General features: G+C 40.2%; 1 protein-coding gene across 2 annotated transcripts in view; it reads left to right on the top strand.

Moving 5' to 3' along the window:
- The window catches only part of Cmc1 (C-X9-C motif containing 1), an 87,802-nt gene that overhangs the window by 13,168 nt on the left and 59,829 nt on the right, over positions 1 to 14,805 (top strand). For both annotated transcript variants that reach the window (XM_076577308.1, XM_042281918.2), the window contains exon 2: positions 9,140 to 9,229. In XM_076577308.1, coding sequence (XP_076433423.1) covers positions 9,140 to 9,229 — 90 coding nt within the window. The remainder of the gene's footprint in view (positions 1 to 9,139; positions 9,230 to 14,805) is intronic.

The raw sequence follows: 14,805 nt of genomic DNA, 5'->3' as shown, positions 1-14,805 counted from the left end.
AGTTTGAAAGAAATTACTTAGTTTTTGAGTTGTCAATCCACAGCCAGTTAATATTTCCTAGGAATTTTTGAAAATCATTGAAAGTTCATAATTGATCCCTGCATTTGTATATTCTGTGGTTGAGTTTTTTTGTAAACCTGTCTTATATCCTGGGTAATTAATAGAATCTCCTCTTTATATTTTTTTCAGGAGCAATTTGTAATCCCCAACAAGGCAAAATTTTCTTTACTTTTTCAAACATTTTCTCTAAGGTGTCTGCATCTGAATCAGCTAATAAGATATCATCTGTATAATGGTAAATTATAGATTGAGGAAATGGTTTATGAAATATTTCCAGTGGCTGTTATACAAAATATTGACACAAGGTAGGGCTATTTAACATCCCTTCTAGAAGAATTTACCACTGATATCTTTTAACAGACTGGGAATTATTATAAGTAGGCACTGTGAAGGTAATTTTTTCTCTATACTGTTCTTGCAAAGGTATAGTAAAAAAGTAATCTTTTGGGCAGGTGTTGGGGGCACATGCCTTTAATCCCAGCACTCGGGAGGCAGAGGCAGGTGGATCTCTGTGAGTTCGAGGCCAACCTGGTCTACAAAGTGAGTTCCAGGAAAGGCGCAAAGCTACACAGAGAAACCCTGTCTCAAAAAGCCAAAACAACAACAACAACAACAACAACAACAACAACAACAACAACAACAAAAACCCAAAAAAAACAAAAAACCCCAAAAACTTGAAAGGCTGTTGTAGAGAGGCTGCAACAGGAAAATCCCACCTTTTTCAGAGGACTGGGGTGGGGGAGGAAAAGCCAGTTGGTTGCAGCAGCTGCAAAGCCAGGGATGAGTGGCTACCTCTTGATTTTGTGTCCTGAGTTGGATGCCAGATGAAGCATTTATCTAATTAAAAACTAGGGAGTCAGATATTGGGGTAAGAACATGAATGATTAGAGGAGCTGTGGAGAAGTGGCCAGTGACCCCCCCCCCCCCCCCCCGCGTTCCTAGATGCAAAAAGGCCTAGACCATTTCTAAGCCCCGCCCTACTTCTTCCTGTTCCTCTCTTTCCTCAATTCTCCAAAACCTCTGTGGTTAATTTTGGTCAGCTAGTAGCTAGCTCCACCCTCTGATTCAAAGTAAATTTTATCGGCAGTCTTGGGAGTGTTAGAATGTGATCAGATATCACACAACAGCCGAGTGCTCTGGGAAGTACAGAGTGTTCCCATGGTGCCTCGCAGTGATGTGCTTTCTGTCAGTTTAGCTTTGGTATAATGTCTATTCAAGTCTTTTGTCCATTTATAATTGGACTTTTTTTTTTTAGTAATTAAAATTATTATCATAGTGAGCTGGGTGGTGGTAGCACATGCCTTTAATCCCAGCACTCAGGAGGCAGAGGCAGGTGGATCTCTGAGTTCAAGGCCAGAATGGTCTACAGAGTGATTCCAGGATAGCCAGGGCTACACAGAGAAAAATCCCTGTTTCAAAACTCCCCACTACCCAAAAAATATTATCAAAGTGTGTGTGTGCACATGCATGGTATGTGTGTGAGTGTGAATGAATGGAAGAGAAGACAACTTTATGTGGCCAGCTCTCTTTTTTCCCTTTTCCTTGGGCTCTAGGGATGGAACTCAGGGTGCCAGGCTTGTGCAGTATCATTGCCCACTGAGGCATCTTGTGAGCCCTTGAATAGTTTGTTTCTTGCTACTGAGCTTAAAGAATTTTCGGTGTAAGTTCTTTGTCAGCTATGACTTGTAAACATGTTTCTATCTATAGCTTGTCTTTTATCCTACCCTCCACCTCCATTTATTTTTGACAGTGCTGGGGAAGGAACCCATGGTCTTGCACATACTGGACAAGTGCCCTCTGAGCCACACTCCAGTCCACGGCTCCATTGACCTTCTTTACTGGTCACTGTGACTGTTTCCCAGGGCAGAAGGGCTGCTGGCAGGACTGTGGACAGACAACCTTTCTGCTTACACTGCCCCAGGTCATAGGGATCCTGGACCCCAAATGGACCTGTGGCCCCAAGGTTCACACCTTGGATATCTTTTATCCTCTTAATGAGTGCTTTCACAGAGCAGAACTTTAAAAGTTTGAAGTCTAATGCATTGATTTTTTTTTCTTAATTGGCTTACAGTTTTGATATTATATATAAGAGTGCTGTGTGATTCTGGGTCCTGATGACTTTTCTGTGACTACTTCTAGAAGTTTTTAATCTTTGGTTCTTTATTTTGAAATTTTAGATTCACATGAAGTTACCAAAAAATACTACATAGATTCTCATATATTCTTGTGACAGACTTTTTGTAGGGGTAACTTTTAATTGTAAGATGATATTAAAGCCACAAAATTGGAGTTGGTATAGTATTATTAACTACAGTGTAGACCTCTGTAGTACAAATCTTAAAAGATCTTATTAATAAAATTAAACCCGGAGCCAGGTATGGGGTGATTGCTGGAAGATCAGAGAAGCAGAATAAGCCACAGCTTCCTCACCTTGCCAATTCCTCAGCTGATCCTGTTTCCTCAGACTGGAAACCTCTGAGTTCTCATCCAAATGGATCTCAGCTGAACTGTTTGTTGCTCAAAAGCCTAAAAGATTAACCAGGCTCTAATTCCTGGTCCTCATGCCTTAAATACCTATCTGCTTCCTGCCATCGCTTTCTGGGATTAAAGGCTCGTGTTGCCATGCCTGGCTGTTTCCAGTGTGGCTTTGAACTCACAGAGATCCAGATGGATCTCTGCCTCTGGAATGCTAGGATTAAAGGCGTGTGTGTCACCATTTACTGGCCTCTATATCTGTGGCTTTTCTATTCTCTGACTCCAGATAAGTTTATTAGGGTGCACAATATTTTGGGGAACACAATATCACCACAGACCTCTTCACTTTCCTCCAGTTTGAAGTGCTGGGAACCTAACCCAGGATCTTGTTAAATACTCTCCTTGTGAGCTATGTCCCTAGGCAGCTCTATGCATTTGTATTTCATGTTCTAGTTTTTATAAGGAACATGTTCAGTGTTCTTCTTTGAAGTATGTCCTAGATATAGGACTTATTTCATTTTGCTTTTTTGTTTGTTTTGTCTGGTGCTTAGATACGTTTCATTTAGTTAAATATTGTGTTGCAGGGATAAACCCCACTAATTTGTTTGGTTTTCTTTTTATATATTACTGGGTATAATTTGCTGGCATTTTCTAGAGAATATTTACATCTGTGTTAATGAGACATGCTCTGTGATGTGTGTGTGTGTGTGTTGTAAATACTGCCTTGGCTTTGGGTGTTAGCATAATGCTGTTGTGAAATGTGTTAGGAAGAGACTATAAAATTCATGTTATTTGTTCTTTAAATATTTGGTCTAGCCGGGTGGTGGTGGTGCACGCCTTTAATCCCAGCACTCGGGAGGCAGAGGCAGGAGAATCTTTGTGAGTTCGAGGCCAGCCTGGTCTCCAAAGCAAGTTCCAGGAAAGGCGCAAAGCTACACAGAGAAAACCCTTGTCTCGAACGCCCCCCCCCCCCCAAATATGTATATTTGGTCTAACTTGTTCAAGGAAGCTCCCCTGACCAGTTCTGTTGATCATAAAAGAATAAACTTCCCACTTGTTTTTCTAATTTGTCTTCCTGTCACTCTTTCCACTGTGTTTTGTTCTTTGTTCTTTTCTTAGTCTCCTCACCCCAACCCTAGCCCACTTTTCCCTCTTCATGATTTTACAAATTAGCGTTAAGGTTATTGGTCCGAGATTGCACGTTTTACTGTGAACTTTACTGCAGTAGGTTCCGCCATCCATAATGACTGATTTATCTCACAGAACTGGATATGCTCTTGTTACTTTCATAAAAGTGAGTGTATGTAATATTGTTGAATTCTGCTGTGCTTTCAACTTTGAGTGTTTTTTTTTATTTATAATACTTTGTAAGTTTAAATCTTACTTTTTTAGTGGTTGCACTATAGATTACAATATGCGTGTATAATTTATTAAAGTGGATAAAATGTCATCCACATTCTAATAGTCAAGTGGAATATAGGTATCTGTAGGTAGATTTTTTTTTCTAAAAACGTGTGTGTGTGTGTGTGTGTGTGTGTGTGTGTGTGTGTTAGTGTGTTAGTGTATGTGTGTGCATTTGTGTGCAGGTGCACAGAGGCTGAAAGACATGCTTGATTGTCTTCCTCAGGAATGCTGTTCATCTCCTTTGAGGCTAGATTTGTCTCATTGGCCTGGAGTTCACTGTCAGGAACAAGGACAGAATCTCTAGTTAGTGGAAAAATACAGACCCCCATAAGACAGGGAACTAGATCAGCTTACAGTCAGGTTGCCTAGCAACAGGACATTGAGTCAGAGCCCTTGACCCTCTCACCCTGTAAACATCCTATACAAACATCCTGTTAGCTTGCACCATCTTATGTAGATGACAGCTTCTTGCTCCCCCCACCCTGCAGAAACTATATAAATCCTTGTGGAAGGAAATAAAGTGGCACCTTGATCAGAATCTAGACTTGGTGTCTTTTCCTTTGTATCTCCTGTCCCTACATTCCTTCCTTTGGGTGGTCGAGAACCCGTTGTAGCCCTGCAGGCGGGGCAGTTCACTACTTTGGTTACGCTGGATGGCGAGTGAGCCCTTGCCTTCTCAGTCCTGGGATTACAAGTAGAGGTCATCATGCCTGCATGCCTAGCAAACTATGTGTACTCTAGGGAGAAGTTCTTGTGCTTACACAGTAAGAACATTACTGTATAAGCCATGCCCCCATGTCCCTCTGATTTTTTTTTTTTTTTTTTTTTTTTTTTGGTTTTTCGAGACAGGGTTTCTCTGTGTAGCTTTGCGCCTTTCCTGGGACTCACTTGGTAGTCCAGGCTGGCCTCGAACTCACAGAGATCCACCTGGCTCTGCCTCCCGAGTGCTGGGATTAAAGGCGTGCGCCACCACCGCCCGGCTTGTCCCTCTGATTTTTGAGACAGTATCTTTTTAGCCCACGCTGGCTTAGAATCTTCCAAATGATGGGATTGCAAGTATTTGCCACCATGTGCAGCTGGAATGTAGATATCTTTTTTAAAAATTACATTATTATTATTTATATAATTTTTTTTTATGTGTTTGGGTATTTAGCCTGTACATATGTCTGTGTGCTGTATGTGTGCCTGGTGCCTGCAGAGGCCAGAAGAGGACATGAGATCCCCCGGAACTGGAGTTAGAGAAGATTGTGAGCTGCCATGTGGGTCCTGGGAACAGAATCCAGTCCTCTGGAAAAACAGCCAGTGCTTTTCACTACTGAGCCAGCTCTCCAGCTGGAATGTAGATATCTTAATCACCACCAAAATTGCTTGTTACGATCTATTTGTATTTCAGAATACCTCCTTATGAATGGAGAGTGCTAGTAGTTTTACTTCTGTTGAAAAGCATTTTTAAAAATTCAAGAAATGTCTTACACTTAGTCTTTCTCCATTGTACTATTGTAGTAAGTTTCCATTGTATAACTTTTCCTGAGTCATCCCCTGGTCTCCTTTTCTGTCCCATCTCTATTTGAATTTTGCACATTGCTTTGTGTCTGTCAGTATTGCTAATTCTTTTACTAAATCCATAGCTTTCTTGTAGATTGTTTCTGATTTTCTATAGATTTACTGTAATTGTACTTTTGTTTCTGTAGATAGCTGTAATTTGTACTTTTTCCTTTCCAATCTGAATTTTTAAATTTTTTTTTTTTTTGGTTTCAAGAAATTTGTCTTTTATTTTAATTGTCAAATTTACTGTTCCAAATTTGTGAGTGACCTTCACTTTTTGTTTAAAAATTTGTATTTTTCATGTTTAAAATTTGTGAACCCCCTATCAGTCTTAGGGTTTGTCAATTTTAATTATCTTAACCAGCTTTGTTTCATTGATTTTGTTTTTATTATTTTTGTTTTGCTTTTTATATTATATCATTCCCTTTGCTTGTTTCATGTTTTATTTGCCAGTTTTCTGGCTTTTCAAGGTAGGTGCTTACATTGATCTGAAACCTATTTCTACATAGGCTCTCAGTACCACACATTTCCTTGCAAGTACTGTTTTAGCTATAGTATCAGACTTTTGGTATATTTTTTACTGTCATTAATTTTGAAATATTTTATAATTTCCCTTTGGATATCATTTTAGACCCAATGTATTACCTAAAAACATGTTACTATTTTTAAACATGTTTAGAGACATCCAAAGATCTTTCTGTCACTGACTTTTTACTTAATTATGTTGTTTTCCAGAGGACAAGCTTTGTGTGCTTTGAATTCTTTCAGATGTTCAGTGATTTGTTTCATCAAGTTACAGTTTAATTTTGATAAATGTCCTGTTAAGTGGAGTTGTCTATAGATGTTACACCAAATTATTCGATATTTTACAGTTTTACAATGTAAAATTAAAGGTGGTTTGTTTGGGCCTTGAAATATGGCTCAGTAGTTGAGAGCACTTGTTGCTCTTCCAGAGGACCCAGGTTTGGTTTTCACAACCATCTGTAACTCCAGTTCTGACATCTGCTCTGACCCCAAGTGCACCAAGCTTGCATGTGATGCACATACATATACATATGCCAGGCAAACATACACAAAAGTAATAAATAAATGAATCTTTAAATATGCCTTTATGTGATATGCCTTATTATTTTTTACCATTTAGTATGTTTTTTTTTTTTAAATCAGTATATATTGTTTCTTTTGTGATTTTATTTTACAAAGGTTATCTTATCTCCCATTCTCATGCTCATTTCTAATGTGGTCTTGATGCAAACCATGGAGTTCAATTCCTTCCCACCTAAATAGGGGTATCCCTAAAACTTGGAATCATATAATGATGCTGTGTGGTTTGGGGGACAAGATCATAAAAGGCCACATGGGGCTCACCTGGCTGTCTCCAAATTGCTTCACCTCTAGACATTCCTTCTCAGTTTGCTGTCTCCTAATCTACCTGCCAAACTTTAAGAATTCACACCAAACAGAGACATGTAGGTGATATTCTAGCTCAGCAAGCCCTGCCTGTGCCATTCCAGCCCAGATGTCAGATGCAGAGATGAAGAAAGAATTCATTGTAAACAAATCCTCCAGTCACAGCTTTTTGCAGCTATTGAAATCAATAACAGTCATTGAGTCCTCCCATAGCAGCCGGCTGACCTGTGATCCTTGAGCACAAGCGTGGTTCTGAGTCCTGCAGTAGTAATCAGGAGATCACTCAGAATAAACCTTTTAGTTCCTGCATTTCTGAAAGTCTTTAACCTCACTCTTAATTGGGGGTTTGACTCTTGTGTTCATAGGTATAAGGAAAGCACCTCTCAGAGACTTGGAGACTCTGTCATCTTGTTGCTCCACATTCTGCTAGACATGATGCCCATGTCATTCCCTTGTGTGGGCAATGTGCCTTTCATTTTGCAGGGTTAGGCATTTTACCCAAGTGGGTTTAGATAGCCATGCCCTACTTCTGTCTGAGGACTCATGTATATTTATTTGTTTCTCTCTTTTTATTGTATGTTTTTAACATCCCCTCTCTTATGCTTTTAACTCTCTTAGGAGTCGATTACTATTTTATAAATTGTCGTTGGTTATTCAATGTCACTTTGTTCTTCAGACTAAGGTGATTCTTGGATGCTTTGTTCTTGGTGTTGGTTGCTTGGTGTGTATGTGTGTTTGTGTGTGTGTGTGTGTGTGTTTGTGTGTGTGTGTGTGTGTGTGTGTGTGTGTGTGTGTCTGTGAGAGAGAGAGAGAGAGAGAGAGAGAGAGAGAGAGAGAGAGAGAGAGAGAGAGAGAGAGAGGTGATATTGGCCCCCCCCCCAATATATTGTGCACCTTAATAAACTTATCTGGGGTCAGAGAACAGAACAGCCACTAGAGAGGCATAGAGGCCAGAAAATGGTGGCACACACACCTTTAATCCTAGCATTCTGGAGGCAGAGATCCATCTGGATTTCTGTGAGTTCAAAGCCACACTGGAAACAACCAGGCATGATGACACACACCTTTAATCTTAGGAAGTGATGACAGGAAGCAGAAAAGTATATAAGGTGTGAGGACCAGGAACTAAGCTGGCTCAGCTTTTAGGCTTTTAACAGCAATTCAGGCTGAGATTCATTCTGAATTAGGACTCAGAGGCTTCCAGTTTGAGGAAACAGGATCGGTTGAGAAGTTGGCGAGGTGAGGTGAGGTTAGCTGTGGCTGGTTCTGTTTCTTTATCTTTCAACGTTCACCCCAGTACCTGGCTCCAGGTTTGTTTTTATTAATAAGACCTTTTTAGATTCATGCTACAAGAGAGACTATTTTCTATAAATATGTATTTAGTTCATAGCTGCCCATACCTAAAAGCTATTGACACACTATCAGAAAGAGTTTAGAGGTTCCAGATCTTCTTAGAGAATTCCTGGGAAACTTCCTGGGTTTTGGGGGTTAAATACCTTTCTTTCACTCTGAGGTCTGATGGCAACAGAGGGCTAGTGACTGATTTCTGCTTTGGTCCTTAGGTAGCTTCTGCATGACCCTCGTTGGCATCAGTTTTCCTGGGCACATGGACATGTGGCCATCTCCTTTCTTCAGATCTCACCCGCCTTTTGTCTTCTGGGTCCCTTGTGGTTTTATTAGGGAACCACTCCTTAGCTTTCCAGGGCTCTCGGAATTTAGGAAGCACGGGTTGTTAGGAAGCTTGGTTGGCAGTTTCAGCCCATGGTGGACGGTGTGTTTAAAGGGCTCAGAAATCTCATGTGATTTCCTAGGCCTCTGCAGGGTTGGGTTTTCTGTGCCAGTTACTTATCTCTTAGGCCGCTTGTACCAGAGGTGAGGTGCACTTCTCATGTCTTTTAATTTTGTGTCTTTTCATCTATCTCTGCGTCCCAGTATCTGAAAATCAAAACATTTGCGAATTACATTAATAAGAAAATGAGAATCAGACTTTAGATTTGTGCCATGTCAGAGAAGTACTTAATAAAATTTACAGAGATATTTTTAGAAAGATGTTGCTTGTGACTCTTCCATTTTCTTTTATATAAAAATATTTAGAATGATTTATGGTAATTAAAGTAGTCACAACCTTATCCATTAGTAAAAGAGCCATTTAAAACACATTTACTTAGGCAAATAACCTAGAATGTTAGTATTTTTTTTTCCTGTCTGGTTATTGACTTGAGACACCATAAAATCTCTTTTCCAGAGCAGCATCTCAGACATGTGGAAAAAGATGTTCTGATCCCAAAAATAATGAGAGAAAAGGCCAGAGAGAGGTGTTCTGAACAAGTTGAAGGTAAGATTCATCTATTCATATAAAGATCAAACTCATTTGTAATAATAGGATGTGAATTTAATCCTTTGCCTCCCAGTCAAGCAGTCTGGATTAATATGTATGAGCTGCTCCTCACACTTCCACGAGATACTAGCATTCCCGCTCCCAGACTTGCAGTCAGTGTGCAGTTCATTTACAATTTAAAAGCATTCCTCTGATAGGAGCAAAAATCGTCCTTCCCAGAGTATGTTTACAGAGGAAAGCTTGATGTGAGTGTTCTGAGGAGAGAGGGAAAGAAGAGAATCAAGTGTGATTTGGGCCCCAGGTGCCTCTGGAGCCTGTTCTCATGTAGCACACACAGGCTCACACAGCGATGGTTTCCTTAGTGGCCAGTCTTGCTTGAACTCGCTTTGTGTGTGCTCTACTTTGTCCTATGTTTTAAAGTGGAAGTTAGTTATTTAAATCATGTAGGGGTACTCACACATGCATGTCTTTGAAAATATATCTCACAGTACCATTCCTGTGTATCGTAATTTTAGAAATACTGTTGATTGATATGTAACATTCTTGTAAAAACACAAATAAAGTGATAGTGATAAGTGATAGTGATAGGTCTGTAGTTGCTGGGCTGTTGGGAAAGTAGGTGGGAACTTTACTGAAGATATGTCTTTAAAAATTATAGACCTCTTGGAATGGCAATCAAAAAAACAAAGGCAATAAAATTTTGCTAATGGGCCTGGGGAGATGGCTCAGTGGTTAAGAGCACTGGCTGTTCCTGTAGAGAGAGAGGATCCAGGGTGTCCTAGCACCCACATGGCTGCTCACAGTCATCTATCTGTAACTCCAGTTCCATCTGATATCCTCTTTTGTTTTATTAGACACCAGAAACACACTCCATGCACAGATGTATGTATAGACAAAACACTCATATAAAATAAAAATAAACGAAGTCTTATTTATTTATTTACTATTTTGTGCTGAGACTGGCTGTTTTCCCGCTCCCCACCCGAGCTCCCTTTCCCCATAGTCACCTTTGTCCAGGCACAACCGTAATTTTTAGTGAGCGAATTGCACCACCGATTACTGCCAGTTTCAGGTTGTGTCAGCTCCAGTTTTGTGACTGTCAATAAAGGTAACCTGCCTTTTCGCTTTCTCCCTTGAGCTGACTTCTGGAATACAGTGGAGCCAATAAAATAGGAATGCTTCCTATGGTATCATTGTGTTGTTTGCATTGTATGATTTATATGAATATTATATTTGAAATTCTCTATCAATTAGTAATTAAAAAGTCATTCTATGATATTACTCTTGCTTTCATTGGAAATTGGTTGTTTAATCAGGGCACCTTCCTTCAACTCCTCTACCCCAGGTGTCAGGAGAAATTAGCCCATTGGCACCTGCAGGGTTCAGGGCACATCTGGCATTGGCAGGTGTCACACTAATAACCTCAAGAGGCGGTTCTCCACTCGCCTCATGGGACGTTTCAAAACACAGCCGTCTTATTCAGGGGAGGCAGGGGGAATCTTGTAAGTAAAATAAAGTTATCTGGGTAGAACTTTCCACTAGTAGGGAAAATTGTCACTAGAATCTCCAATCTGGAGTAGTCAAAACAAGTGCATCTTTTCTGTTTTGGAACCCGTTACCATGATACCTTGAGTACGAGAAAGCAAGCTAACTTAGTTACTGGTTAGCTTGTAAGATTCAGTTGAAAATGCAGGATTACTGTGTGATTCTGGTTTCAGCACTGCTTTTAGAAAGTGATGCTCTTTTGGTTTCTGAGATGAAAGAGTCGAGTATAAAATATTTGTGCTTTACAATGACTACATTATAATGGCAGAAAATAAATAATGCAGTTTCAAGTTTTCTTAAGAATTAAGTTATTCATCATGTTAAGATTTTGGTTTTAAATATTTACAGTATTTTGACTAGTAAAAGCATCTTGGTGGTTGATGAGATGGTTTAGTGGTAAAGACATTTGCCACCAAGCCTGAAGACCCGAATTCCACTCCAGGTCCCACAAGTTGTCCTCTGACCCCCAAAGCGCACCTTGACACATACACCCACACAAAGCATACAAATGCACAATAAATGAATAAATAAATATTAAAACATGTAGTATAGCATCTCAGAATTTGAGACTCATTTAGATTATTTTAGTCATTTTCCATTACTAGAAAATATGCGATAATTGATTTATGAATATTTGGATATTGACTTTTTTTTAAAGACTGTTCCTAAATAGTGCTTAGAACGTAATCTTATTTATTGACACACAATATCCCAAGTCTCCATTTGCCCCGTGACAGGAGTGTGTGCTAGTGTTAGTCCCGCAGTTGGGGCTGAAGTAGAACGGTAAGTAAGTCATAGTTCAGAGCCAGGACACTGCCATTTATGTACTGTTTGTATTCTGCTTTATTAAGTATTATTTAATACATTTATAGGATTTCACTTAGGAGCATTATGTATGCTGATTGTATGATTCCTAGATAAAGATATAGAAACTTTAATAAGTGATCTGACTTTCTGCTGAATGTCTGAACATTGCTATGTAGGAAAGCTTTTCTGTTTCCTTTTTTTTCTATGTCCTTTCAACCCTGCTGGTTGTAAGAACTGGGTCAGACTGCCAGCAGCTTAGGTTTGTGAAGGAGCTAGAGGGAAGCTTTTCTAGGGATGGAGAGAGATGAAGTCACTTTCAGTGGATGAGGGTGCCTTGGTAGAGTCACCAGCGGCGGCGGTTATTGACAGCTACACTTCCTATTAACAGGGAGCATTTAACTAAGAGTTTGGCTGTTGGATCTTTGGACTTGATCTAATTTGTTAGCATTAATTAGTTTCTTTTGAGCACAGACACTCGGTACTCACAGCTATAGATTTGGAGGGCTAATTAGGGTAGAAAATTGAACAGAATGGGGTAAGGCATTAACCTTCCACCATTACCAGCTGGGGCACTGATAAAGACCACGGAGTCCAAATGGTCGCTATTGATGTGAAGAGTACCCTAATGAATATCAGTTTCAGCCAGGTTGCTGTGTTCTTCCTCGTGCTCTCCCCATTACGATTTTTCACCAGCTTCTACAGCATCTTTGTTATCCATGCACTGTTGGGTTTTACCTAACCCCATTCAGTCTAAGTTGCACATTTCATCTGAGGTTAGAATAATGAAACTGCCTTTAAGCAATAGGTAATGTTTAAAATCTTTCACCATTTCATTTCCAAGTAATAAAATTTAACTTTAATATACAATTATGTGATTCTGTACATCTCCTAAATGCTGAGATTTAATGTGTGTGTTGCCATGCCTGGCTGTAAATACCTGTAATCCCAGTACTTGGGATATGCTGGCTGGAGTGTCCAGTCTTTGAGATTAACCTGTGCTATAGAGTGAACCTTGTCTGCCGTGTGTGTGTGTGTGTGTGTGTGTGTGTGTGTGTGTGTGTGTGTGTGTGTGTATGTATGCGTGTGCACGCACATGCATTTTATACATATATAAAATAAGAAACACAAGCATGTGTTTCTTTTTTGACTAGAAATGTACTATTTACCATCTTTGGGAACTTTGTTGTTTTTTTTTTAATTTTTTTTCCTTTTATTTTATTATACAATACCATTCAGATGTACATATCAGCCACGGGTTCCCCTATTCTCCCCCCTCCCCCCCCTCCCCTTCCCCCCAGCCCACCCCCCATTCCCACCTCCTCCAGGGCAAGCCTCCCCCCCCCCCCCCCCCCGAGGACTGCGATTAACCTGGTAGACTCAGTCCAGGCAGGTCCAGTCCCTTCCTCCCAGACTGAGCCAGGGGTCCCTGCATAAGCTCCAGGTTTCTTTTTTTTTTTTTTTTTTGGTTTTCCGAGACAGGGTTTCTCTTGTGTAGCTTTGCGCCTTTCCTGGATCTCACTTGGTAGCCCAGGCTGGCCTCGAACTCACAGAGATCCGCCTGCCTCTGCCTCCCGAGTGCTGGGATTAAAGGCGTGCGCCACCACCGCCCGGCTAAGCTCCAGGTTTCAAACAGCCAACTCATGCAATGAGCACAGGACTTGGTACCACTGCCTAGTTGCCTCCCAACTGATCAAGCCAGTCAACTGTCTCACCTATTCAGAGGGCCTGATCCAGCTGGGGGCCCCTCAGCCTTTGGTTCATAGTTCATGTGTTTCCATTCATTTGGCTATTTTTTTTTTCAATAATTGAGTAAAACTGAAATTTATTATAAGCCACAGTCATCCTAGGGACCTCCATGCTATATATATAGCCTCTATGGTTCTATGGGTTATGGTCTGATTGTTCTTTATTTTATATCTAGAATCCACTTATGAGTGAGTACATACCATAACTGTGTTTCTGGGTTTGGGTTACCTCACTCAGGATGATTTTTTTCTAGTTCCATCCATTTGCCTGCAAATTTCATGCTTTCATTGTTTTTCTCTGCTGAGTAGTACTCCATTGTATATATGTACCACATTTTTTTCATTCATTCTTCCGTTGACGGGCATCTAGGTTGTTTCCAGGTTCTGGCTATTACAAATAGTGCTGCTATGAACATAGCTGAGCATGTATCTTTATGGTATGAATCAGCATTCCTTGGGTATATGCTCAAGAGTGGGATGGCTGGGTCTTGAGGTAGTTCGATTCCTAATTTTCTGAGAAACCGCCATACTGATTTCCACAGTGGTTGTACAAGTTTACATTCCCACCAACAGTGGAGGAGTGTTCCCTTTGTTCCACATCCTCTCCAACATTGACTGTCATTGGTGTTTTTGATTGTAGCCATTCTGACAGGTGTAAGGTGGTATCTCAGAGTCGTTTTGATTTGCATTTCTCTGATGATTAAGGATGTTGAGCATTTCTTTAAATGTCTTTCAGCCATTTGTGATTCTTGTTTTGTGAATTCTCTGTTTAGCTCTTTAGACCATTTTTTAATTGGACTGTTCAATATTTTGATGTCTAGTTTCTTGAGTTCTTTCTATACCGTGGAGATCAATCCTCTGTCAGATGTGGAACTTTGATTTGATTATGTAAGGGGAGTATATATAGAGGTTAGATACATAGAGAATTCTGATCTTACTTGGATAAACTTTGACAAGTTTGTAAAATTTTTATGTCAAAAGAAATCTCAGCTTTATATCAGTCCTTTTCTGCCAGTAGGGTTTGTGTCCATGAGTGAAGCCGCTAGAACAAATTACTAAAGTCTGCAAGCTGACTTCACCTCACTGAGCACACAGAGGATGGCACTGATGTGAAACTCCAGAGGGGCTGAATTTCTAGGATCCTCTCCTGCCCCTCCTCCCCAGCCCCAAGCAGAAGCCCTTCCTACAGCTGTGTTGAGGGCCTCAATACTTTGATTCATGGTTCTAGGAATTGCTAACTTTGTATTAAAGAGATGGTTTAAATTCCTCGTTATATTTCTTGGCTTTTTCCAGTGCACAGTTGATTCTTGATATAAATTTGCTATGTTGTATCATGATGTTTGTTTTAAAAAAAGTAAGACTTTCCTTTTTATCATCAAAATAAAAAGTGTTTTGTTGTCAGGAGTGGCCAAGAATGCTCCTTAGCCTAGCCTGGGATCTCCGTTTACCTTATTTTAGCCTGTGTTTGTGGTGTAG

This window comes from Peromyscus maniculatus, chromosome 7 (assembly GCF_049852395.1).
Source record: "Peromyscus maniculatus bairdii isolate BWxNUB_F1_BW_parent chromosome 7, HU_Pman_BW_mat_3.1, whole genome shotgun sequence".
NCBI classification, from domain to species: Eukaryota; Metazoa; Chordata; class Mammalia; order Rodentia; family Cricetidae; genus Peromyscus; species Peromyscus maniculatus.
The sequence above is the reverse complement of the archived record's forward strand: the minus strand, read 5'-3'. Positions and strand labels throughout refer to the sequence as shown.